Source organism: Thermobia domestica, chromosome 4, assembly GCF_964235325.1.
Source record: "Thermobia domestica chromosome 4, izTheDome1.hap1.1, whole genome shotgun sequence".
NCBI lineage: Eukaryota > Metazoa > Arthropoda > Insecta > Zygentoma > Lepismatidae > Thermobia > Thermobia domestica.
Window position 1 is genome coordinate 12817209 of NC_137457.1, and position 27235 is coordinate 12844443.

At 34.0% G+C, this 27235-nt stretch overlaps 2 protein-coding genes across 3 annotated transcripts in view; both read left to right on the top strand.

The window, feature by feature from the left end:
* The window catches only part of LOC145683724 (uncharacterized), a 154835-nt gene extending 139120 nt beyond the window's left edge, over positions 1 to 15715 (top strand). For both annotated transcript variants that reach the window (XM_081755195.1, XM_081755196.1), the window contains 2 exons: positions 9836 to 9943; positions 15523 to 15715. In XM_081755195.1, the coding sequence (XP_081611321.1) occupies positions 9836 to 9943; positions 15523 to 15587 (173 nt within the window). In that variant the 3' untranslated portion in view covers positions 15588 to 15715. The remainder of the gene's footprint in view (positions 1 to 9835; positions 9944 to 15522) is intronic.
* A 7344-nt stretch (positions 15716 to 23059) lies between these two features.
* Positions 23060 to 27235, top strand: part of LOC145683726 (uncharacterized) — a 211046-nt gene continuing 206870 nt past the window's right edge. Inside the window, exons 1-2 of the mRNA XM_081755197.1 lie at positions 23060 to 23232; positions 25094 to 25160. Of these exons, the coding sequence (XP_081611323.1) occupies positions 23137 to 23232; positions 25094 to 25160 (163 nt within the window). The 5' untranslated portion in view covers positions 23060 to 23136. The remainder of the gene's footprint in view (positions 23233 to 25093; positions 25161 to 27235) is intronic.

The following is a 27235-nucleotide window of genomic DNA, read 5'->3' on the forward strand; positions in this document are numbered from 1 at the left end:
TAATAATAATAATAATAATAATAATAATAATAATAATAATAATAATAATAATAATAATAATAATAATAATAATAATTGAAGCGAGCTTAACGAGTTTCAACCGTACGACTCAACCAACGTTTGGGTACCTGTTCGTTCGTCTGCTCCTCTCATAAAAGAAATTTCATTTTAATGAAACTAGTAAGTGCCTTCTTTTAGCTCTGCGAAGTAACTATTGCTTGGAATATGAATCTGCAAAACATAGGTGAAATTAACCAAATGGTGCAAGTTTCCACTTATATATATAAAAACAATTTTGCAATATCAACTACGTGAATCTTGTCCCATAAAGAAGCCGAAACCCCTACACCGAAGAGCCCTCCGAGATTTGATCATTGTCCACACGGACTGAAATTGTCATTTGAAGCCAAAACTTTAATATGAAGCCAATAATTTCTTTAAAATAGACGGAAAATTCGGAAGTTATAAGCATTTTCATATTTTTGCCTTTTCCCATAAGGGAGCCGTAGCCCCCTATACTGAAGACCCCCCCCGGGATTTGATCATTGTCCACTCGGACTGAGTTTGTCATTTGGAACCAACGCTTTAATACGAAGCAAAATATTTCTTTAAAATAGACGAAAAATTCGAAAGTTATAAACATGTTAATAATTTTGCCTTTTCTCATAAGGGGGCCGTATTAGCCTACACTGAAGAGCCCCACGAGATTTGATCATTGACCACTGGGACTGAAATTCTCATTTGAAACCAAAACTTTAATATGAATCCAAAAATTAAACTTTTACATCAATTTAAACTGACTGGGTTCCAGTTCCCCCCACTATTGTTTAGTTTAGTTAAGTGGTAATTTGTGACAGCTTCACATCATCAAAAGAATGTTTCACTTCCCCTCCCCTCCCCCAGGAGTTCGTGCTGGATCCACCACTGGAATCAATAGACACTCTTCCTATTCTTTTTGTCACCCTTGATTGTGTAGGGGCTCCCTCGTACAAATAAAGAAGCGGTAATATTACAATCAAGGGGCGCTATATATTAGGTATTTTTTTAGTTACCTACCCCTAACCGCACAGGGCCATCTTTCGTAGAATAAAAAATATTACGTGATATTCCAATCATGAAAGGGGAAAGGATGCTGTAAATATATTTCTTATTCATTTTGTCTGTCCTGCTTATCAAAAATTACTTTTTGTTGGAAGGCTACTGAAATGAGAGGGGCAAAATAAAAAGTCGTACCCCCTCCTACATGGTTGCTCAAATAAGTACTAAAGAAAGCATTTTAAACTAAGATATTTAAGATTTAAACTAGGAATCTAAGATATCCTACATTATGTAAGGATGGCATATTCAGGATTATTATTATTATTATTATTATTATTATTATTATTATTATTATTATTATTATTATTATTATTATTATTATTATTATTATTTGAATGTTTTTGGAGCACCGACATTTTGTGAGACGAACAATGATATGTAGAGGTTTAAGATGGGTGGTCATAGAGGAGGAAAAACCAAGATTTTTCTCTGTCTGACTCTAACGTAAAGATTATGTGCTGAAGGTAAGAAGCATCATCATTCTACAATAGGTTGCTTTTACGTAGAATATCAATTACTTGAGTTCTCCTCCTTCGGTCTACTTACCTTATGTAGTAAATTCAAAACGATTTCAATTGAATACAAATACATTGTAAAACTTTTCCCTAATTAAACATCTAGGGAAAATTAAACATTTAATAGGGAAATCTGTTATCAAAATATCCAAACACTTAGAAGACTATCTAGTGAGAAATATTGTGAAACTTTATAAAATTCTCCAAATTAGAATTAACATTTACTGGGAAACATTCGTTATGCGCCAGCGAGCATATGGTGAGCAGTGAGCACAGGGGAAATAATTACGGAAGTGTTTGCAAACAAAATTAGGGACGCTAATGCAAGTGCGACAACAGCATTTTTTCTTTTTTTGGTATTGTCATGAGTTTTACACATACGTTACAATTTGATTCTTTCCCAAATAAAAAAATAAAAAAAAACAACCGTAGTGTAGTGATAAAAATAATAACGGCACTTCCACGGGATCGAACCCGCTACCTTCAGCATACAAACTCGTTGCTTTAACTAACTGAGCTATTTGTCTTTTTACGTGAACTGAGCCTGTTCCGGTAAAGACGATATTTCATTACGATCGTCCTACCAATTCGTCCTTTTCCATAGATAATTTCCACTATTTGCTCTATCTTTATGTTAATACTTAGCATATATTCATATATTTGGAGTTTGCAGATAATGCATATAATAAGACATACTAGAAATATTCGTTAAAAGTTTAGTTTGTAGATTTAATCCACATTTCTCTCAATGACATAGATGTCGCTGCTTCGTGTTGAAATGCAGAATTCCCTCGTGTTCTTGAAAATTTCCCACTTTAGCAGAGTTGGTAATTCTCGAGATTTCTGTCGATTTAATGTTTTTTGCTTCTAATTTCTTTATTTTAAGCTAATATCTAACACAAATATTAAAAACGGGTTTGTTATTAACCTGTCCTGCTGGGGAAACCTTTCGAAATTTCGAACATATAAAGAAAACGGAGATATTTTCAAAAAAACTTCAAAATAAAGAGACGCGTCATTAATTTTGCTCATGGTAGTACATCAACATACATCGTGTAACAAAAAGGTCAGGACAGTGGAATATCTGGACAAATACAATTGCGATTCACAAATTTCGAAACACGTGTCCAATATGTTTAAAAGATCTATTCAACTAAAATAAATTGAAGTTGTCCTACCCTTTCCCAAGGGGGAACTACAGGAAAACTTTAAAATTTCAAATTGAAACCCCTTAATTTTATTGAACATTAGGAATCACCAACCGAAAATTAGGAAGTTGTACTTGAAGCACATTTTCCCTTATACTACTAGTTAGCGCTGTAATTGTAAGAAAATGGAATATCGTCGTACGTCACCTCAGGTTGACAATAAACTAAATATCTCGAGAAATATAATTCCAATTTAAGAGATCACGATATACGTCCGCTGTATTATAAAAAGATCAACAAAAATAAAATGAAGTTGCCCCCTCCTCCGTAAGGGGAAGAAAGGGACAATTTTAAAATTTTAAATGAAAACCACCCACTTTTGTTATAAATTCGGATTATGTGACCGAAAATACTCAATTTTTACTTTAAGTGCGTATTCGATATTCTCATAGATGGCGCTGTAATAGGAGAAAAATGAATATCGTATTGATAATATCGAAATTGATAATAACCGCACATTTATACCTTGGTGAAGTCTTGCACCATGTTGCTGGAACCATGTGTGGGCGAAATTGTCTTTCAGAGTATCTCTAATTGCTGGAACTACTTGCTTTCGAACCATATCATCATACCCTTCTGAAGGGAAATTGTCATAAATAAAAAGGGAACCAATTATTGTATTATTCAATACTGCCGCAGAGATATTCAAGTTTTTGGGATGAAGAGTACATGTTTCCAAGGAGCAACGACCATTACTGTTAAATCAAAATCTGTAATTATGTCTGTTGACAAGTTAGGTTGAATACGGCATCATGAGGGAGCACAATGGTGGTAAGAAAAGTAGGTTCATCATTAACACTTTCCTTCATATCTTTACAAAATTCTACACGCCGATCAAAGCCATCTTCATTCAGCTGGCGTATCAGACGAATTTTGTATGGATGGAATGTCATACAATTATCATGTTGTTCAGTAGTTTAACGACTGCTAAGGTGAGGGCTTTCTACAAATATCTGCAACATCAAGCTGTTTGTTTTTAACTGTCTTCGCTTTTGATAGGCCAGGAATGTTTCGATCTTTTATAGTTACCGATTCTTCACTGTACCTTGCCGTGAACTCAACAGTGTATCCTGAAATGGGATTATGGATAGCAAAACGTTTCGTTAAATATTACCCTTATTTCAACAGATCCTTTGTGATCGTAATATCCTCAAATCATCACAATATATGAATAGATATCCTATCTTGTTCAGAGAGGATGAGCATTATTACTTCTTTGCCAATCTACTTCATTAAGTAAAGAGAACTTTATAAATTTAATTTTAGAGCTCTGATACAAATAAGTTGAAACACTTGAGCCTGAGTGTTCAGAGGTTTTCTGTAATAGTGATTACTACTATCAATATCTAATGGCTTCTATTAGATCCGTGATTCATGAATTTTGAATCGCAACTGTATTTTTGAAGGTGTTCCATTGCCCCAACCTTTTCCATGGTATATACTTATAAAATATAGTAATTGTTAGTTAAATAATCAATACTTTTGAGACATATATTTTGTGACATAAAATTAAAATAAGTAGCAAGAGTTTCAATAACTTAACTTGATCAGACGGTAAGCTATTGAAACTGTTACTACTTATTTTACTTTTAATAAATAAGTATAAAACTTCGTCAGAAAAGTATTAACTATTTAAGTAATAGTTCCAGAGTCAAAATGGATGAAGTTAATTGTTCGTGTATTTTTGTGGTGCAATCTAGTCTATGTCAAAATACCCATAGAAGTAAACAAAATGAATCATGTGACTAGTGTTTCTGTTTTATAATAACTATTATTTGGGAACAAATGAGTAACAAACAAACAAACAAATAAAAGTAATGCAAATAATAATAATAATAATAATAATAATATGATGATAAAGTAGAAAAAGAACAGAAAAGTAAGAAAACAAAGGAGAAGCCATCTTGTTACAAACAATACAGCACTTTTTGAACGTCAATTGTGTTCCGTTTTGTATTTATTACACAGGAGAAACACACGTGTTTGAAATCAAGAGATAAACAACGAAAATAAGCTTTGGAAATGTAAGTGTGAACTAATAGAGATAAAACGACCTCTAGGTAATATCATACCGCCTTATGCAGAGAAGTTTTGACGTATGATTAGCATCATACTAAATGTTTGACTACTGCAGGAAACAAATGTTAGTCAAACTCTTTAGTATGGTAGTAATCACGCGTCAGAAAGACTCTGCATAAGGCCCATATTTATTATCTTTTTCTCTGACTTTTCAAATAATCGACATTCGGGCAAATGTACTTTTGCACACTTGGAAACATGGTCAAGTGTGGAAGTTCGTAGTGTCATAGTATTATTGCATTTAGAAGATACCTCACGAGCAACCATTTACCAAAAAGTTGTTGAGATTTACTGTATGGTGATGGAAGAATATCACAGAATCTATTGTATGTCTGGCACACTGAGTTCAATAAGCACAAAATATACGTGAATCATGATTAAGAAACTGGTCAAGCAAGCATGGAAGCAGAGTACAAATTTTAGAGTGGTCTCGGTCAATTGAAGAAACCTGACCTTCAGAACCGGTCAGAATGGTTTACTATCACGTCATGAATTCAGTGATCTGACACATACTGTATTTGTGCAATGTATGAGTGTTGAGTATGTGTAATGCATATGTTGAAACACAACACTTGCAACAGTGTAATATTTCTTATTTCTGCTGGGAAACCAAAGTGTGTTCACGGTTGCTCCTGGTACCTTATTTGTGTATGACTTTCGAACAAAGAATAACAGAAACATTTGAAAGAATACTTCCGAAATAATTTGCATTTTGACTGAAATGATGGAAAATACAGTTGAAAGAGAAGCATGATATGGCGGAAAAGCTTCTATTTACTAAGAGGCAATAAAGATGCCTAAGCTCTTCTCAAGATGAAGATGCAAGGTGAGAAGATGAAATATATTTTTTAAGCACAGATTGGCCTACTAGTGACGTCACTGTGAAACCACTTGCAAAATATATATTTCCTGGCCTAACTCCTATGGCTATCTTTTACTTTTGGAATGAAGTGCTAGGGGCATAGCAGTACTGCATGCCGATCTTTCACAGTGTGAGGCTTTTGGGCACAAAGAATAAAGTTGGCAATATATCAGACCATGATAGGGGCGAGATTATGATGGCAAATGACTGGGAACGAGAATCTCGGAAATGAACGACTTGCCTAGTATTCGTGACCTACTGGTGAGTGCCTTCCAAAGGTGAGTAAAGAACAATAAACCTACAAGATATCAAACGGCTGCACCTTCAGGAGAAGTCATAAAATTCGAGAGTGGTAACATGATGGGTGCAAACTATTTCAAAATTAACCCAAAAGTTCAATAGTGTGTTTGAGAACATGAAAAACACTGTTTGATATAGGCCTCCTCAATCAACCTCCCACATGTTCATGAATTTTGCCACATATTATCACTAATTACAACTGAAGTGAGTACCTGCGCATTGTCATTGGACCGTAGAGCAACTACACAACGATATGTGCTTCGATGAATCTCAATATGCCCTTCATCAAATTAATGACCGGGTCAAAATCTGTTCTTCCAGGAGAACAGATACTCGGTCGTACACAGCGGGATCATAAGAAGCCATTAGTAGATCCATTATGATATGTTGGACATTCACATGAACATCCATAATCCCATTAGTATCAGTGCAGGGCATCATCGTGGTTTCTACCTATTAGTAAATTATTACTTATCACTTATACCCATTATGTCGCCCATATTCCAGATTGAGATTTCTATCTGTCAAAAGACAACACTTCTTGTTATAAGGACGAACTTGCGCTGAGTGGTTTGAGGAATACAGTGTTCTACTCCTCAAACCACAAGAAATTTCTCTACCTGCAACTGCCCCCAAACACACCCAATCTTACTCGTGTTAGATCAAGATATCATTAAATATGAAATCCGAGCTCACCTACCTCAGCCACGAAATTTATAGAAATAAAGTAATATGTGAGTTTTCAGGTGTGTTGCACTATGATTCTAGTGAGTTATAAACGATCCTTTCTTCCATGCCAAACTGAATTCTTGCTATCTTCGGAGTCAGACTTAAATAAGTCGAATATTACATATGCTAGAATATTACATATTATGTTCTGACTGGTCAATGTACTTCTGGAATGTGATATTGTAATAACCTCTAGCGTTATGACATTACTTTCTGTTGGACTTATTTCTATCGTTTATTATACATTTCATTTCATTGCATTACCATCGATTCTTGTGACAAGTTAGAATATCAAACTGAAGAATAAATTTGAATATAAAAGAAATGTGAATATGATCTTTCTTATCTTCCTGGTACAACTTCAATGATAAATGTTATTAAACCACCATATAATGGGACAAGAAATATTTAAATGGTGTGGCCTTAATATGTATTAAGCAATGTAGGTATAACAAGCACTCACTAATCTTCCTCTTTAAAATACTCCAACTAGAAGATGAAGAAAATAATGTTTGTAGGTAAGGCGGAAGCACGTAAAGAGGAATATACATGCATATATATATATATATATATATATATATATATATATATATATATATATATATATATACTAACAACATTATAACTGCAATTGAGTGACACAATATGAAATTATGACGCACTTGCACTCCAAATATTCTTCATAAATTAGTAAAGTATTTTTAGCAGCTTTACCTTTACTTACACCAAATATCTACAATTATGTGAAATTTTAAGTCCTTGGTTAGAGGGAATATTTTATTGTATGTGTTTCAATTATTATTTCCGAGTGATTCACATCTAAACATTACCATTTTTACAGGATGGGTGGTATAAATTTATAATCTTCCACACCCTTAATATTAATGTATGATTTGTCCCTTGCCACTTAACTTCCAAAACCATAGACAAAAATTTCTATTTCTTTTTTTTACATTTTTTACTGCACTGGGAGCTTACGTACTTCATTTGAGCTAAATTTAAAACTAGCATGTTTAGATGACATTCTATGAAGCTTTGGAATCCTTTTCTAGAGTAGCATTATAATGAGTACTTTCTCACTTTCACCAACAAGTTTCCTCCATGGAGGAGGTAATTTTTCGTCCTCGGACGTTTCAATTTACTTCTGTCGCGAAATCTACATTTGTACAAAGTGTCAAGTTCCCATTCCTGAAGGAAATTTCTACGTCTGCGAAAAACTATCCATAAACTACGAATTATTGACAGCTAGTTAGTTTTGACCCTAGAGTCCCGTTCAACAGTGAGGCTGTACGGCATGTGGACCTTTAGCTTAATGTGGCATGTGAACCACATGAAATTCCGCTGTCATTTAAATCCGTGGCACCAGTGCCAAAGACGCTTACCCTATCAGTTCATTAACCAATTTCATAACGAAAGTACAAATATGTAACATGATCCCTTTATTTTTTTTTAAGTTTCTAAATGCTTTCCTTTTCTTGTCCGATAAATCGTACATTAATGCCAAGAGTGCAAATCGAATCGTCGTTGAGTATCTTCCCTCGAAATGTAGGTGTTAATGCATTTAGTACATGCCAAACAAACCAAATCAATTACATTTTATGTACTAGCCGATACAAAGGTCAGATATACGTATATTGAAAGCAAACTCGTACTGCTTATAAGAAGAAATCCCCACAGGAAAATCAAGTAGGAAAACATCTAATTATGAAGATTATTGAACCATTCAAAGAGAAATGACATAAGATTACAACTAGTATCTTGTATTACGTCTCTGAAATATGATCATAATCTAAACATGTGAAAGTAGTAGAAATATTGGAACTGGAACTGTAAAGATGGAAAGAAAAAGGATTCCAGTTATCCCAGGGATGTTTGCAACGCCCTTCACACAACATAAATTTACAACACCGATTATTTCAGTTTTACGCAATATGAAGAATATGACTCAAAGAAATTTACTTTCCAAACTACGCTTCAAATTGTGTCAAAATTCAAGAAAATGTCGAATAGAAATCCAAAAACAATATTTTACAACCACTCAAAAGTTTATGTTAATGTTATTGATATAATAACACATTGTTCCAGCTGGTACCAGAAGTTGATATGATTATCTGTTCTAAAACATTCCGACGAATATTCATTGTCAAAGTACCAGGGTAATCAGCTGTTCCCAAGGAACGAATCACTGTTAAGTTTAGCATATCTGTTGATCAGAAAAAATAATTCAACAAAACATGAAGCCAGATTGGGACGTACAACGAGAACTGAAACATTAAAATAAGCACGGATTGTAAATTGTTTATTTGTGGACGTTATGTTAATGGGGACATATCGTATTGTATATTAGTGTTCAAATGTCGAGCACAATGTTTGGAATTTTTTTCGCAGGATAGGAATATTAATTTCAACAGGATATCAGCATTGTGGATTGCTTTTTTCATTTATTCCTAAATACAAAATAATTTATTTCTACAACTAAACATTATTGCATTATAATGTGATGTCTGCTGCTCAGTTTTTGTAGTCTTTATTATTCTCAGTTTGTTCACTACAAATATACATTCGATGTCTAGATTTTCGATTGTTTTATGAGAACATTTACTCATTAGTGTAAGAACCAATGCAAACAAGTAAAAGACTGGTGATATAGTTGTAATAGAAGAAGTTGAGAAAGTAAGGTAAATTTTAAATAAAGAGTGGGGCCTGATAAAAGACAGTTACTGGAGTTCAACAGGAGTACGATTTATCCGTCCATAGATTAACAATTTACAGTGAAAGAAGATAAGACCGTACCTAACCCTAGAGCTAACGTCAAATCAAATATCAAATGTTAACATTTCCTTCATAAATAGGCAAATAAAACGTTATCACAACTGTTAGCAAACCAAAGTATACAATACAATAATCATCATGCTGAGTAGATCAAAGTTTAATTGACAATGTAGGTATATTCCATGTGGAGGAGGTAAATAATACATTTATGACTGTTTTTAAACACATTTCTAACTAAGATAATACTATAAGATTACTGTAACACTTTGTAGCAAAAGGATCTGGGAACAATGCAACTGGCGGAAGGCCCAGCCGTAGAATGCTCAGAAGTGCATATTATGATGACCTGCAATCTTTTGCACCTCCTCAGCCTTATGCAGGTAAAATTATATTGTTATCTTTTATAATTTTAAACCACTTATAACTTAATACGTAAAACAATATTTCTTGTATATGTTTAAGGATATGGTTCTCATGAAAGATATAAGTGCCTCCTTCATATAGGATAAGTTGTCCACCAGTATTTAACGTAAACTAATGTAGAACTATAAACTCCATAACTAGTAGAATTATTTCAGATTTTGCTTAAGATAGATTCCCGGGCGACATAATAATTTAAATTTTATTAGTTTCCATACTATATAATTGATTAAAATATATACATACATAAATACACACACACACACACACACACACACATATATATATATATATATATATATATATATATATATATATATATATATATATATATATATATATATATATTGTTAGAGTTTATTTGTGTCGGTGTGATTCTGATTGATTGAGGATGACGAGGTCCACCGGTTGTAATCCGGCAGCCGATCACTAAGTCTTTGAGGGCTCCACCGTGTTTTATAGGTGTGATAAAAATCATACAGTTTGTGTTGATGGCAAAGTAGGAAGCACACACTATTCCATTTAAGACAATTTTCATCATAGAATTTTGCCTTGTATGGATTTGAAATTCGTTCTCTCTCTTTCTGTTCTTGCAGCCAGAGGGGGCTGTAATTTGTTATCATCCCATATTTAATCTCAGATACACCTATCCTCTTTTATTTGCTGGTATGAAGTGAAGCTGAAAGAGGAATGCATAGAAGTCATAGCTCAGTTGTTTGTTACCTCTACCTAGATCTTAGCAGTACCAGTTTTACTATAACTTGCCCGGTAGGGGAAGTTCAATGAGGAGAGAAATTTCAGAATAAAAGATTTTATTGCTATGAAACTTTTTTTTCTATTTTTCCATAATTTATTAATGTGCATTTTGGTATGAGCATGATAGTTTGTCCAGGTACATGTGACGTTTCTATTGATGCGTCTCTTACCTCCGGCAAATGTTTTAACTAATCAGAAATTATTTACCAATTAGTTATACTTTCACGTTATATGCCAATAACTGTACCATATATCTTTCTGTGTCTTGCATCATAATAAAGAGCTTAGTAAGGTTGTAAGAGTCATTTTTTATCCGTTGTTACAGATACACTAAGTTTAACCAAAAGGTAACATAACATCACAATAAATGTTCCTTCTTGTTCATTTAATTTATTTATTTTCTAATCCTCTTAATAATTATTATTACCTATTATTGTTATGCAAATAGCTTAAAATAGGTTAATATAACTAGGTAAGAAAATATATTTTCAATGATCATAAATTTACTAAAAATGGGATATTTGGTTAATATATATTTAAATAGCAGGAAAGAAATGTGTATGGAAAACTATGCCTGGTACATAGCTTCTTCCTTTTCGTAAAAATATCGCTACAAAATGTATTTCTTTAATAAGTGGAATACTTTGTAAAGCAATAATTCGTATTATTATCTAGCGTACGTTGAAATATGTTGAAATAAGGCTGAAATTACATTTAAAAATTCATAAGTCTTCAAGTTCAGTGCAGATTGGTATTGCTTTGTGAACTACTATATTGTAGCCTAAAATAACTAGGTTAAAGTTCTTACAAGTAAGTCTTTGACATGCGAGAATCTAATTGTAATTGAAATTGAAATTGATATGAAATCGATATGGAATTGATATGAAACATTGAATTAACATGTTCTAAATGTACAATTAAGTATCAACTTTAGTCTCTTATGTTATGTTGTTCTGTAATGTGAATCTAATGGGAGGAGTTACAATTATCTATCTCATATTCATAAACGTGCTATAAGACTTATCTTATTTAGTAATGGTATGATTGTGTCATGAATGACCTATTAATTTCTTTATACTGTTGTTACAATATTAAGCAATACTTTCTTACTCAGATGGTGTAATATGTTTCTGCGCGTTATTAACATAGAAAGGAACAATATTGTATACGTTTTATGTTTTATCAGTGAGAAACAAGTTAGTAAGATCCTCGTTAGTTAATCGTGTGTGCTAGTAATCGATTTTAGACTGGGTAATAGACAATGATTACTATATCTCATAAAACAACAGAAATATGTTTAGTAAAAGTTTGTGCTCTCGAAGCTGGATTAATAGCCATTTGTGCTGCTCTGTCTGCGTCATCAATTAAATTCTTTGTAAACATGGAATGTGCCGCAAAATGCAGAATATTCACAAGGCTCTTGGGTTACCGATATACCATCGAACATCTTAAAATGCCTTCTGTGTGAGAATTTTACACCTGATAATATTGTTAGATAAAATGACGTCCCTATCCAACAGCGTAACAAAAGAGGCGAGTTCAAATGGTGTATTTCATTATGAGTTTTATGTTAGTAAGTAACATGATTCTATGACAGTATCTACTTATAGGTTTACATAGATGATTATTTTCCCGTTTACAAAGGTTTACACTCACGAGTATCAGATTGTTCATCAAAATAACAATCTATTGATTGATATATATGGATCATTTCTCTTGATATGTTCTTGCAACCTTGAACTAGGAGACAAAATATTCTGTTTTTATACCATGAAAATATTGGAGATAGTTCATTGTTTGGTATACTGCATAATACGACCAGGATTGTTACCAATCTAACATAAAGTCATTTTTTAAAATGGGAGTGAGTCATTTTACTACCTATTCCAAATTCATCTACAAGACAAAAACTTACACTAGCACTTATTTTGCAGTGTTCCAAATTAAGGTTCATACAATATCACAAAACATCCAAATTTGGATGGCCTCTATACCAGTAATAACGTAAGTGATACGGACGGGGCAATACATGCCGAATGTATAGTAATATTGAATATACGACATAGGTAATATGGTCAATTTCGAATAAGTAGAAGAAATGAGTCACAGGATTGGAAATTTAACTTTTCAAAACAACTTTTATTTTTTTAAAATAAAATAGCTTAGGTACATACATAGTAAACTTGCCTGGAAGTCTTTCAATAAATGTGAAGACATTAATATCGTTTACTGCAATTTTATATCTCGAACAGTTTGGAGAAATGTTTAATACTAGAAAATTTTACAACAATTATGCTTGAAATTATGTAATATGTTCCGTGTGCAAGATTTGTTTAGTAGATTTAGATCTAATTGAAACTACCGCTGAGGAAACAATACATTTAGTGTAAAAATTAATAACCCGTAATACTTTCGTCACGTTATTAATTTTAAGTTAACAGTTGGCGAAACTGTTGCACGTTATTATTAATTTTTACATAAACTTATTGTTTTGCATAGCAAATAGTTTTAATCGGATTTAAAATGCGTATTTCCAAGAACGGAGACATAAACAAGTAATATTGTACTGTAAAGAAAGAATTGTTTTAAGTTTGAGAACGTTTCCCCAAATACGTTATTTAAGCAACATATGAAATTCAAAATTTTCATATCTCTAAAATGATTTCAGATATCAAGTTCTTATAAAAGACATTATTATCTCTATAGCTGGTTTCCAAAATATCTACACAATTGGATTTAATATTTATTTAATCATGTTCTCGAAATAATGTCCATAGAAGAAAGTAAAAATTTTAATTCCTTCTACCTTTCTTCCTACTTGTTTCAAAAATGTCAAATGACTGTGGTATTTGACGCCAAGTTACTTTGAATGTTCTTTACCCTGTCAATATTACTATCGTTACTTCTATTATGAAACCTCAGAATTTGGTTGTCTTTCGATATCCGTGATACCGTTCCGATCTTAGTTTGCAACACTGCAAATCAAGTGTGACATTGTAAGTTTTATTTTTTATATTATTTGAAATGTGTAAAAACATGTCGTAGTATCATTTGAAATACTTCAACTTGAGTATTGTCAACGCCGTTAACTTGCTTCTATTGCAGAATATTCAGATAATATCCGTTATTGATACTTACATGAGACAAAATTTTAGCGCTTTGCATTTATTAGTTTAAAAGTTACAATGGCGTTTCAAGATTATTTTGAAACATCATACTAAAATTCAAGTTCGAATTATTGTTGCAATTAACAAAAGAATACGAAAAACGCTGAAATGAAACATTTATATTGGTTAGCGAGTAAATAAGCATAAGATTCTGGGAAGACACAAGATACTTCCATCAAATTAAAAAGTAGATTGTAACCCCAAAATATCGGTTTATTTTCAGTATTCAATTCTTGAAAATCAAAGATAATTTAAAAGCTATATACTTATTCCAACTTATTTCTTCATCATTAGTGGCTTGACTCTGAGAGGAGACATGATATTATCTGCAATACGTAAAAGCTGTGTATTTTTCGGTACATCTATTGGTTTTGTAATGTTTTAATTTTGGAGAGGAAAATAACGCTTTCCTTAATGTTTAGAAGCTACATATGTCTTCCTGCTTATATTGTATATTTTTATTGTCTCGAAATTAAGATAATACTTAAGTTAACGCTGGAAAGCTCCGTATCCGTAAATGTTTATCAGCAGTCAAACGGTTCTGGAAAGTCAGAACGTATTGAATCCTGATTCTGTTTATGTTTAATTTATTGATTGTGGAAATCGCAATAAGGATTGCCCTAATAATTGAAGCTGCTTGTAGTTTTGCTTATTATCAAAGCCTTAATACTGTAACGGAAGACAAAGTTTTTCTACTTTCTAAAAAATGCATAGTTCTCCCCACTTATAAGTTCACCATAACGTCTTTAATTCCGCAACCCAAGATAACATTTTTTGTTAATTGTCTGATTTTAAATTCTAAAAAATGATATGTTATTTTTCTTCCGGGTAAAAATTACAGAATCATTATTGTTACTAGGCGCATCTAGAAAGTAACTTTCTCATGCGTCCCATAGATAGAAAACAGAATGTTGTTCGAAGTGACTGTGCATGTGAGAGAGTAAGGGCCTAGTATACCGCATGCGCCAGTGGAACTTCCTTGGAGCTCTTAGTAGCGTCGTGGTAGAGATTGGAGATGGATGTTCCTATTCCAGCTTGCAACGCTTGTGAAGTGAGAGCAGTTGTAAAATTTGTTTAATTAATTGGGTATAGTACCGATTGAAACCTACACTAGAACATTATTCTTTCAAGTGCACGCAGTCGCTTCGCACAACATGCTGTTTCCTGGAACGCTTCGCACAACATGGGCGCGTGACAAAGTTACTTTCTGGATGCACGTCGTACTTCTCAATCATAACAACATATTCTAAAAGGAACAGTACTAAGATAGGTACTCGTCCAGTCTTTCGGATTTTAGCTGTTAAAGATTAGTCCATTTCTTTCAGATAATAAGATTATACATGCTTTTTAGTAGCCAATCAGTCTCTGTGACTTAGTTGTTGGTCATAAGTTTATTTACTGTGGAAAATAATACAACATTTTTCTTGCTGTTTTCAGACTATGGATTTATTCCTTTCGTTTTATTACCTCTTTAATTTAACCCTTTCTTTAATATTATTTTATGTTGTACCCTTAGAACTTGAATACATGAAGACATGATAATCAAACTGTATTGTTGCAAAATATGTACTTGTTCATTGAGTGGAACTAAATCACATTTTTAAAATCCTTTGCAGGAAGAATGAGATATGATGTTCCATATTCTTATCCACATATTCAACCTGATCAATTCGAAAGATAGAAAAGACGTTTGATGATACAAGATAAAAAACTTATCGGAAAGTTTTTAAGAAGATAAACTCTGTAAATAAGTTCTTTTATACATTTCTTTACATTGTTAACGTAGTGTAATAAACTATATTAACATAGCGTTTTGTTTTATTTACAATGCTCACCAACGCACATCCTCCAGAATCTTGTATTGTCTCAAACAGGATTTATAATATTTGGTGGTTTTAGACTCCGAATTTAACTTAGCGTGCTTACTTAGTATTTATAATATTTTTAGTTCCTAGAAACGATTTCATGCATAAACACCAAAAGTTTTATTTATAAAACAGATTCTATCGTAGCGCCGACGTTCATGATTTGCGTTTATTTAATGATTATTACAAGATGTTACATTCAAAGTTTTAGATTGCCTCTCAAATTTTTATATTTTTTATTTACGAAAATAATAATCTTAGACAAAAAGTAATCAAAATTAAATAAATCAATTATATATTTAAATAGAAACATAACATTATGTTGCTACTAATGGCATGTCTGCTTTACCGTCTAGTAGGAAACTCCTTTAGTACCCGTCTACAGTAATGGATTACTGTCAGGAGTCTAAAGACACAAAAACTCTATACGTACAAGAAAGTGACTGAGGCACTCAGACATTACAAAGGCAATGTGTTGCTGAACATGTTGTACAAAAGTACAGCGTAGAGGTTCCGTTAGATTCCTGATTTCAAACAGGAACGTTCAACAGGATGAATTTTTGACAATTCGTGTGTCAAAGGAATTCTACAATTATTCTTCAAAATGTCTTTCCATTGACACTGTTGCAAATTATACAGCCCAATTTGCAGCGATCAAACTTTTGTACACATGAACTCCATAAGAAAACCATGTAAGTAGATCTTTGAGATTGATCATGCAATTTCAGGCGAGATAGACTTACATAGTCACTATCGATTGGGTGCTCAATAAGTTGACACTGGAAAACAAGAATCAAAGTCTATAATGTAATTTCTCTGAATGTAAGTAATAAAACGGAATGTCTCCTGCATCGGATGCTAACCACACATGACAGATTGGTCCCCTACGACGAACGTAATCGGTTGCCAATCATTTGATCATGATCAACGCAACAGGACATCATTACTAAATCACTACTATTTACACACAAAATGTGTTGTTACTATTATTGCGGTCTATCGTGAGAATGAGCACTTTTGTCTTTTCCAGGCTAGGTTAATCAGGCAATGTAAATCATCTAAATATTTAACTCTATCAAATGCAAATCGCAATTCTGATCGGCAAGAACCCATCAACTTTCAACTAGACATGGTTCCTACATGTTGCGGAACAACGCTGTAGAGCAAATGATGGTGCAGGCTCATTGTTTTCTGAAGTATGAAATCACTTTCATTCCCCATATTCTCCTTTATATATATATCTGCTTTTGACTATCATTTCTTTCAGCGTGTTATTCATTTATTTAGATGGAAGATCTTCCCTGATATTTGAGTGGCGCAATGTGCCGCTCTGATATTTGGATGGCGCAATATGCCGTTGAGAATATTTCGAATTGCATACTCTTGATTTGGATTTTGAGTTTAGCATTCCTTTTAGGAGCGAGGCTATATGAGAAGTGGATCTACTGACTAACGTGGAATCTGAACCCCATGAGCACCCACCTTGATTCGAACCTGGTTCTTCCACGCTAAAGGAGCGTACGCTAACCTCTAAGCCAGGATGAATCTCTCGCATAATCTTGGATCTTACAGGCACCGAAATCAAACTGTAGCTACCAGATGTCAAAGTTTATTTGCAGACGGCACAACGTCTGTTATGCTTAACCAGGTATTACGGGTGGTAGCCAGGTATTACCTAACCCGGTAGTGATTTTTGGCATTTAGAAATGATGCATTTAATTTTCACCAAGGTATTTAAATCCTTTATGTTACTATTTAGAGAACAAATTTGACATGATGAGCATATTCATTGAACCCCCGTTTTATCATCAGCTTTTATTACAGTAATCATCTTGTAACTAGAACTTACTGTATGGATTATTAGTATAATATGAATGATTAGGCAGAACGCCAACGCAGAAGGTAATTACTATTTTACAAAGGTTTTTCTACAAAGGCTTTAAACTAGACCGAATTAGGAATATCAGTATCATCCGTGTAATAACTCTAGAATGGCATGCTATAGGGATGAATTCCGTATATGAAGTTTTAGCCAGTGTCATGTGAAAGTATTGTCAAATTAAACTGGTTGCCTATCAATGGTCTGTTACGCTATTTCCAATACGTCTCTTACCTACATACACGCAGCGGAGAGGTGATCACACACGTAGTAGCTAGTGCCAAAGTTATCACGAACAGTTACTTAAAACAGAAGCTGTTGTTAAAAGAATCAACTATGAAAAAGAACATGGAGGTGGGTCGAAAGATAATCTATCCACAGCGCACTATTGATTACCTGATACATGTTTCAAATATAAATGGAACCAATATTAGGTGGACCAGAAAATGCAAATTGTTATATTCAATTCTTACTACATGCATGTTACTCTGGCTGAAAGTTGTACAAAGAGCTACTGGAAATGCAACGGTTAGATTCCAAATAACAAGAAATAACCACGGAAATACCATCCATAATTTGTTATCACTGTTTGTGGTGATGTTTCAATGATGACGTACGGTGATAATGATACGTCGTGCCAATGCATTTTGATCATTACTTTAGGAAAAATTTCATATGAGTATATTGTTGCTACGAGACTCAACTACGCGGAAAAGTTGAGAATTCGTAAGGTTATTAGAAATCTGAGAATGAATGCAAAACATGTATAGAATATGATTATGACATCTATTTCCCGGTTGTAGCGTATGGACGCCAACTAGCTGAGCATACGTATAAGCAAGACTCAAGTCTTACCTCTAGAAGTCATTTGAATAGTTAGTAGAAAATGGAACGGGAATTAGGAGTTCGTGACAAGTGTTTGAAGACGTTCTTATTAAATGCAATCTTCGAGTGCTGTGGACTTATGGTGCTTTACGCTATTCTAAACACGTCGTTTATGTCTGTGTCAGTAAACCCATGCTATTGTCTCCAAACGTCTCAAAATCTAGGTAGGGACGTTACTCGTATAAGCTCTCTAAATCTACGTAGAAATAACACCTCTAGAGATTGTTCTTGAAGTTGTAAATGAGTATATCTTACATCATAAAAGAAAGGTTTGAAGGTTGTGGATAATAAACTAAAAGAAACGTTGGACTTATGTGAACTACATAAGTTTACACAGGCCAACAAAGATTACACTCCTGAGATGTGTAGATCATTTAATGTTGAAGTAACCAAAACCGGCAGAAGGTATTACATTTGTTATGACAGATCGGATCAATAGTCTGTTACTTCTTGAGTTAAAGAAATTACTGAGGTTCGTTTTATTACAAAACTCCACGCATTTCATCGTCAAATATTCCACAAGAACTATATACTGGTTATTCGCATAGTGTCGTCTCGTTGAACACCAATTTGTGTTACATATATATATACTCAAAGGACGGCAGAAACTTTAAATTAGTTACATAGTGAAACCCGTCCTCAGCTCCCCTCGAATTTTGTCAAAGCTTTTAACTTTGACTCCTAGTTCTTTCAGCATCTTGATTACCTCTTGGGATGGAAGATCATCCCTGATGATTCACAGGTAACAAGCACAGCTGACAATGTCCTAACATCACGGACCCCAGATTTCGTTCGACACGGAACCGATTCGTTTGCTGAGAAACGAGAATGACAATGATAATAGACGGTTACTATTATGTTACTCAGGTACTGTAATTTTTAATGTTTGCCCTCTGAAAATTACATGCCTGGGGAAAGGTATTTTGTTTACTCAAATGTGACGTATGTGTAACATTGCCCCATAGTATACCTTTCATGATTGATACGTAGAGAATATCACAGTCTAGATATATTTGCTCATAGACAAAATACTCACGCGCATAGATTTGAGTGATATCGCACTATTGGCAGAAAATGAATAAAAATTGCGTGCTGGTTTAAACGGAATACAATAGTGCTTAGTAGCAAATTCTACATGAAAATCAACAAGAACAAACAAGACACAATGGCATATGTAAGAAAACTAAAATACAAAAAATGAGGTCAAAACAAGAGATCACCTAGTTTGAGAGATACGAGAATAACGTTACTTAGTGAAGAAACTAGCAAGACTTAAAAATGAAATCGGACATCAAAAGAAATAATATCAGGTGAAAGTTACTTGAGAAGTAGAGTAACTTCTAACTGGTAATATTGGCTGAGAGCTTCAGAAACAGTTAATGATATCATAATATCCGGAGTACTGGTGTTGTTTGGATGTGAGATACACTGTAAGAAAAGATATAATCTAAAGGCTTTGAAATATATTGTTATTGAAAATTTTTGTTAATGCTTTGTTATTGTATCAGAACTTGTAAGAAACAAGGAGAATGTATCAAATACGTTCCTTGGCATTTTTTTCACATTTAGTGTATATTCAAGCAAATTACTATAGAGTTTCCTCTTTCTCTTTTAACTTCCTCTGTTGCACTTCTATGCACCGTATAATTTATAACAATAAAGGTACCCGAGAAAGTTATCTCTCTTTTTGTGAAAGTCTGTGTTCAATTGTCCCTCACACCGTGACTTGAATACGAATGAAGATAAGGCGAAGGTCATTTGTTGGTGTGGGTATATCCAACATACTATCTTGTTGCGGAACTCGCGTAAGGGCAGAATGAACATGGGATCCCCACAGAGCGTCATAAGGGTGTATGTCGTACGAGTTCAAACGGGGGTCAAATGCCGCTGCAGTACGGGCGAAAGAAGTTTAAGGACGGTGACGAAACACTCGAAGACGCAACACCTACCGGAATATTAACACATGTATAAAATGAAGATCTTCAGGCAGCAATTGAGGCGACCAGTGGCCAGACATGTGAGGAGCTAAGACTATAATTCAGTGTGAGTGGAGAAACCAGTCGTAAGCACCTCCATTAACTTGGGAAACGCTACAAGTTGGGTCGATGGGTCCCACATGGTTTGTCTTCGGTCCAGAAGGGAACGAGGAGTCATCCGTGTTTCTTTGCTGTCTTGTCTGAGGAAGGAGCCATTTCTAAACAGAGTGTTGACATGTGATGAAAAGTTGGTCCTGGTCGGAGCTCCACGGCGTCGTCATCATTGCTTAGCATCCTACACCGATTCCAAAACAGTCGAAAACAGCACTTCTCCAGAAGAAGTTCCTCTTGTGTCTTTGGGGGACTGCTCGCAGCATCGTGAATCGGGAACTGCTCCGAGCTGGTCTGAGCTTCAATGCAACTGGATACTGTCAGCATTTGAGCCGTGCTCAAGAAAAAGTCAACTCTGGAGCCAGCACTTCTAAGTCGCAAAAAGGTCGTCCTGTTATAGGACATCGCTAAGCCCTAGGTTGCTAGGATTATCCGGGACACCATTCTATGTCGGGACACCCTATTGCATCCGCCATACTTCCAAATTTTTGTTTTTTTAGGTACGTTTTAGGTGACATATTGATGTTAAAATGTGGTGGGTGGAAAAGCGACAGAACTTTCTTGTTTAACTTTATACTACGATTGTCGCTCTTAGACATACGTATGTCAGCATTAGACAAATACAAGGATATATATATATACTAATTGCTGCTTAAGAATGTATTATTACTTATATAAAACGCATTAATAAATAATATGTTCTAACAGAATAAAAATAATGCCTATATTTGGCTACGAACGGTATCGTTGCTAAGCCGTAAAAAATTAGTGATAATTCATTTCATCAAAAATTTCACACACACACATCCATTTCCCATGTCGAATGTTATTTTGTTTAGTTGGTGTAGTCTATCAACATATAATAGTCGAATAGAATATTGTATGTTAGAATATTGTAGTTAAAAAGTTAGGATTTACCGTTAATCATAATGTTATTCATCATATTATAGAGCAATCAAAAGAGTGCTTTTTACTTCTGACGTGCGATAAAACATGCGCTCACAGATAAGAAACGAAATGATGCAAATGCCTGCTAAGTTAGTTTTGCGATTGATCTCCCATAATACAGGAACGCTGCCCACATACAGCAGTCGTACTTCGTATAGTGTCGAAAACAAATTAAGGTATCGAATCAGCTTGTCTGCGTTTGTGTGTTGAATGATTGTAAAGTAGGCTTGCCGAGCTGTCACATTAAGTCGCCGCATATCCCACTCATTTTAGGATAATCCCGTGAACGAATGCGGCGCCAAGCATTTCTTCCTAAAAATCCACTGGGGAGTTATTAGCCTTTCAGATGAACCTCACAGTGGACCAACACATTTATTGGATGCCATGGCCTTGAAAGCAGCTTTCGAGGGGGACTGTGGTTGATCCATGCTTCCGCTGAAGCAGTCAGACTGCACCTGCATGCGATAGTCAAGTCGTACAATTTAAGCAAGTGGGAATTCCTACACATTGTCGGCAGCCAATAAGTAACCACGAGTGACAGTCTGTTTTTCACTCGGCACTAGAACGCAACTATCTGTGATCGCTTGCTCAGTGGTGACGAAAAGTGTATCCTCAAATGACGACCTCAAGCCGACATTCGTAAATCACCAGGATGCGTTGTTCCTTTACTTCATACCAAGCCGCATGTGGAAAAAAGGACACGGGAGATCCTTTAGGAACTTGGTTCAAAGACGCTTTGCAATGTATCATATTCACTGGACCTTGCGCCAACAGCTTACAATCTGTTTTATTATTTTGACAACGAACTCCCTAGCATATCCTTCGCAAATGAGGCAGACCTGATTAAAGCATTCATGGATTTCTTGCATCCATGACCACCGAGTTTTATAACCAGAATATTGAGCAGTTGCAAAAACGTAAGCAAAAGGTGTTAGATTCTGATGAAGTGGACTTCAAAATTTAAAGGTACTGGATCTCTCTTTGTTTATCATTGTTTTAGGACGGCAAAAACTTTTTCGGTTACATTGTATTATTCATGTCATGAATTTTTTGTTGCTGTTGTAAGCTTCATTACGCGTATTTCATTAAATATTTCACCTTAATAAATAGCTTGGATATCATACAATGCCAATTTTTATGTTAAAAGCAGTTTTCCTGTTTTCACAAAATTTGTTCAACCGAGTTTACACTCTTTGATATAATTTTGCTCAGCTTAATAAAATATCACGATTAATACATGCTTCATTATTTTGGTTCTTAAGCATTAACAATATTGTAGAATTTTATTAGATGTATGAATTACAAAATTGAGAAGAGTTCCTTTCGTATGTTGAATAAGACTTAAAGAAATAGCATGTAGTCTCAAGGAATCGATGTTTGGTTAATGAAGTAGATTCCTATTGTTCACAAAGCAACGAAGAATGCGTTTCAAAATAATATTTACACTTGCATTTTCATAACAAATATTGTACATGTTTCCAAGTACAAATTATCTCATTTTCTTACATTGGTAAGAATCATAAGGAATACAACATTTGGCAGTTGCAAAATGGAAAATGATTGTAGATGAAAGTTTATTTTACAGCCAATAATTTATTTACGGTTATTGGAATGGAGTACTCCGCACATATGCCATATTTGATTTATATAGCACTTCTGCAGGTAAATAAATAACAATTTAAAGTAAGTATACTACTATAATATGTTTGTCAGATGAATGGTTCTAGTCTTCTTCTCTTACTTTGTCTTTTACTGCATACATAGGGTCGATATTTATGTTCGCCTTCCTTCTTGCTCAGTGCTAAACATCACGGGTTTTCTAAGACTTTTAGTTTCGCAACTATGTGGAATCGCAGTTTTATCAGAATATTAATTCAGTTACACTTTATAGAAGCTTATTAAATGGGTTAAGCACATTTTTGTAGTAATGTTTTTTTTAAAAAATAAAGTTTTTGGTGGTATCGACATAAATACTATTAAGGGACACTCATGTCCAAAATTATTGTCGCATGTCTATAAATATGTTGTTGTAGGAATATAATTTGATAACGATTTCGCTCGGTATTTCTTATAATGTTAGTATGTGTATAATAGGAAAAAACATGTATGTGGCAAATTGCATGTTGAAAGAGTAGTAAATAAGAACAATAAAACGAAAATAAAACTTTATTGTCCATTTAGCAACATTTGTATTGCTCATTCTAATTTTCGTATTTATAATTCTTTTCTTATGAAATTTACCAGAAATACACATTTCCCGATTATACACTTAGTATCAGTATTAAAAGTACCCTGCAAAATTATTAACAGATTATATTCTTACAAGAAGACAGTTATAGGTATGCGACAATCATTTTGGACATGAGTGTACATATATTTAATATGTATGACACACGGTATTATCACTAAAACTTCATAGACTTTGTTTTTATTATCTGTGACAAATGTTGTTAAGTTTTGAGAAGAGTTTAACTTCTTCTAAATATTGATAGAGACATGTAGTGTATTTTGCGGGAAAAGAACTGTTTGGAAAATAAGATGAAGAAGAAAGAAAAACTGGTTGTTACATTAGGTAACTGAAACTATTTCATGAAGGGTGTGCTAGAGTATGAGGGAGGAATAAGGTGAAAGGAACGAAGTAGGTTCCAATTGATGGAAGATATTTAATAGCAATTGAAGACGAAGAAGTTAGCAGAAGACCGTGGGACATGGAAGTTACTAAGTTGCGGCAAGTGTCCTGCCAATAATAGTAGAATATCTATGATGATAATGAATACTTAGAAACATCTCCAGTAGTAGATACAACTTGCAAACCACGTGCTGTAAGCTTGAATTGAAAGCCGGCCAACCTTGCATCCAGCTTGACTGGAAAACGGGCAAGCATGCCTTAAGCTGGATTGCAATAACGAAGTTACATGGTGGCAACTTTCCATTCAGTGTTCCATTCAAGCTTGACGCAAGCTTTTTACGCTGGAGACAACTCAACAGCCATTGGACGTCCAGTGATGCCATGACACTCTGCAGAAGGTCTAAACCATCGCTTGCAAGTACAACAAAAGATAGACTGTATTGAAGCATGCGTTTCAAGTGCAAGCGTAGAAAGCCAAAAGCGAAGCACGAGCCAAATGGACGAAAGCTTACTTGCTACTAGGGGTATTTCTGAGCAACAAATGAAAGTCTCCTAAAATATGAGCAAAATATACGTCTATATAACTTTGGACTCACACATGACCTAAAACTAATAAAAGTTCAAATATGCTTTTATACCATCAATAAAAACATGACATGTCGTAAAAATCCGAATCTTAATTTTAATATCAAAGAAGTAGCTATAATGTTCCTTTTGTAGTTTATGGTGTGTAGTAATCTCAAGACGATTATACCAAGATAATTAATAGTTTAGTTCATTAATCAAGTTGTAATTACAGTGAAAAGTATTAACGTTTGGGTAGTAAAATAATACCAATTAATTGTCAAATATTAGAAAACAATATGTGTATATAGACGCAGTGTTCTTTTATAGATTTACCTGGGTCAAACAGGAGCACTCCTGTCAGCAAGAAAGGAATTGTTACTTAAATTAAATTCAGGTAAGTTCAATTTTTATTACGTTAATGTTTTAATTATATTTGTGATTTTATCTAAATAATACATAACCTAAAGGTAGTCAAGTCACTGCTATTATATTCAAAGCTAAAGCTTATAATGAGATTAATTATTATATTGCAGATTAACATGTTCAGTCTAAAATGGAGAGGATGAACGGAACCCTTCTAGTGATGATTTCTGAGCCATTCTCTTAGTTCAATCAAACAAATTTAGAGACTCTAGCTTTAAATGTATCTTTTGGCCGACTTATTTCACTTTTCCCTTGCAAATTGCAGTTACGTTAAACTCACAGATTGTATATGTTATGTTCAATACAATCACGTATCTTTGTTCCCTTGTTAACTTCGAGGTAACGCAATGGGATATCCTAAATTTTAAACTTTCAAACTATGCTATGCGTAAGTATTGGACCTCTTATAGAACGGTTTTGTCCATCTATCTGTCTGTCAACAGGTATCAGAGCAAACAGAGTAAAATATATCGAGATGTGATTTTCTGCAGTTGTTTCCGAGTTCCAAGAGAATGGTCCATCTACTCCGTTAATTCTTTATTCAAATCGGTCGTTTCCGGTATCAGGGTTTATTGCTATAGAACGAAAACGGTAAGAAAAATCAAGACCTATCTATTTGTGTTGTCTTCTTTTTTGCAAACGATTCAGCGATTTAAGGCAACGTATCATAAGTATCTCGATAAGTCTATCAAACCCACAAGTGGTTCAAATTTACTATTACTTCCGTCTTTAATGCTAATGTCCACAGAGCAAAACCGGTAAAAGATATTGAGATACGGTTTCCTTCAGTCGATTCACTGCCCGAAGAGTAGGTTTAAGCTCCTTCTTTAATTCTGTATTCAAACTGTAACTTTTTGAAATTAATAATTTAAGTTTAAATGTGTATCACCAATGTATTTAAAAACAAATTGATTATTGTTAGCTAAAGCGACTTTCTGCAAACAACTCAGGGTCTCGAGAGTAAATTCCATCAGAACGCGCAGCACTCTAAGAGTCCCAGAAGATGTTGAAATTTATTACTATTTCTGATTTCGATACTAATTTTCGTAGAGCAAAAGAGGTCAGAGATATCAAGTTACAGTTTTTTGCAGTTGATTTAGCTTTTCAAGAGTTACTTATATTCCCTCCCATAACAATAAATACAATACAGCATTAATTCAAATTAACGATTTCCGGTTTCAACCTTTATTCTCATGGATAAGAACGATAAAACATACCGAATAATAGCATTCCAATATGAATTAACCCTGGATTGCAAACCGTTCGTAAATTTTACGAAATAGCATGTCCAAAATTGTTGAATAGATCAAAACGCGCATGCGTGGCTGTCCTCTTCCGCAATACCTTCCTAACTATTACGGCACAGGCCAATTTTGGTTTGAGAGCCGTACCTGTCGGTTGTATTATGCATACTTTGAAGGTCTAGCGGTAAGTTTTACGAAAGTTTTGTAACCTTGTAATTCTTTTTTTCATCAATTTTGACAAATTTAGTTTCTTGTTTTTAACATTAAATGAATGTTTTTAGACTATAAACAGTACAAAGTGTTGTGTGATAGTATTGTATTTCTTGTCTTCGTTGGTGGAGAATCTATGGGACACAGTGAGGGGAAAACGTGCAAGATAACGAAATAAGAAGGTTGTTCGATAAGATATTTTCTGATGAATACTCTAGTGATACTGCTGATGAAATATTTGTAGAAAGAAGTAATGAGGGAGAAGACGAACTGGAAGAAGATATCACAGAAAATACAGACAACTCGGACGCCGTTCCAGACTATAATATAACGTTGCGCGGTGCGTGATGAGAAAAATGAAAGAGTTTAGAAAGACAATTTCCAAGTTTGCACCTAATTACTTTTTTCGATATTTTTATGCAAAATGTTACATTTTTAGTTGCCTTGCTTTTTTTACTTTACTCATCTGTTATTACAATATATATAAAACAATTTACACACATAAGTATAACTTTCTCATCATGACATCATACTTGTAATTCAAGTATACATCTGGCAAGTTTTATACACAACTTTCTACATGTAATTCTTC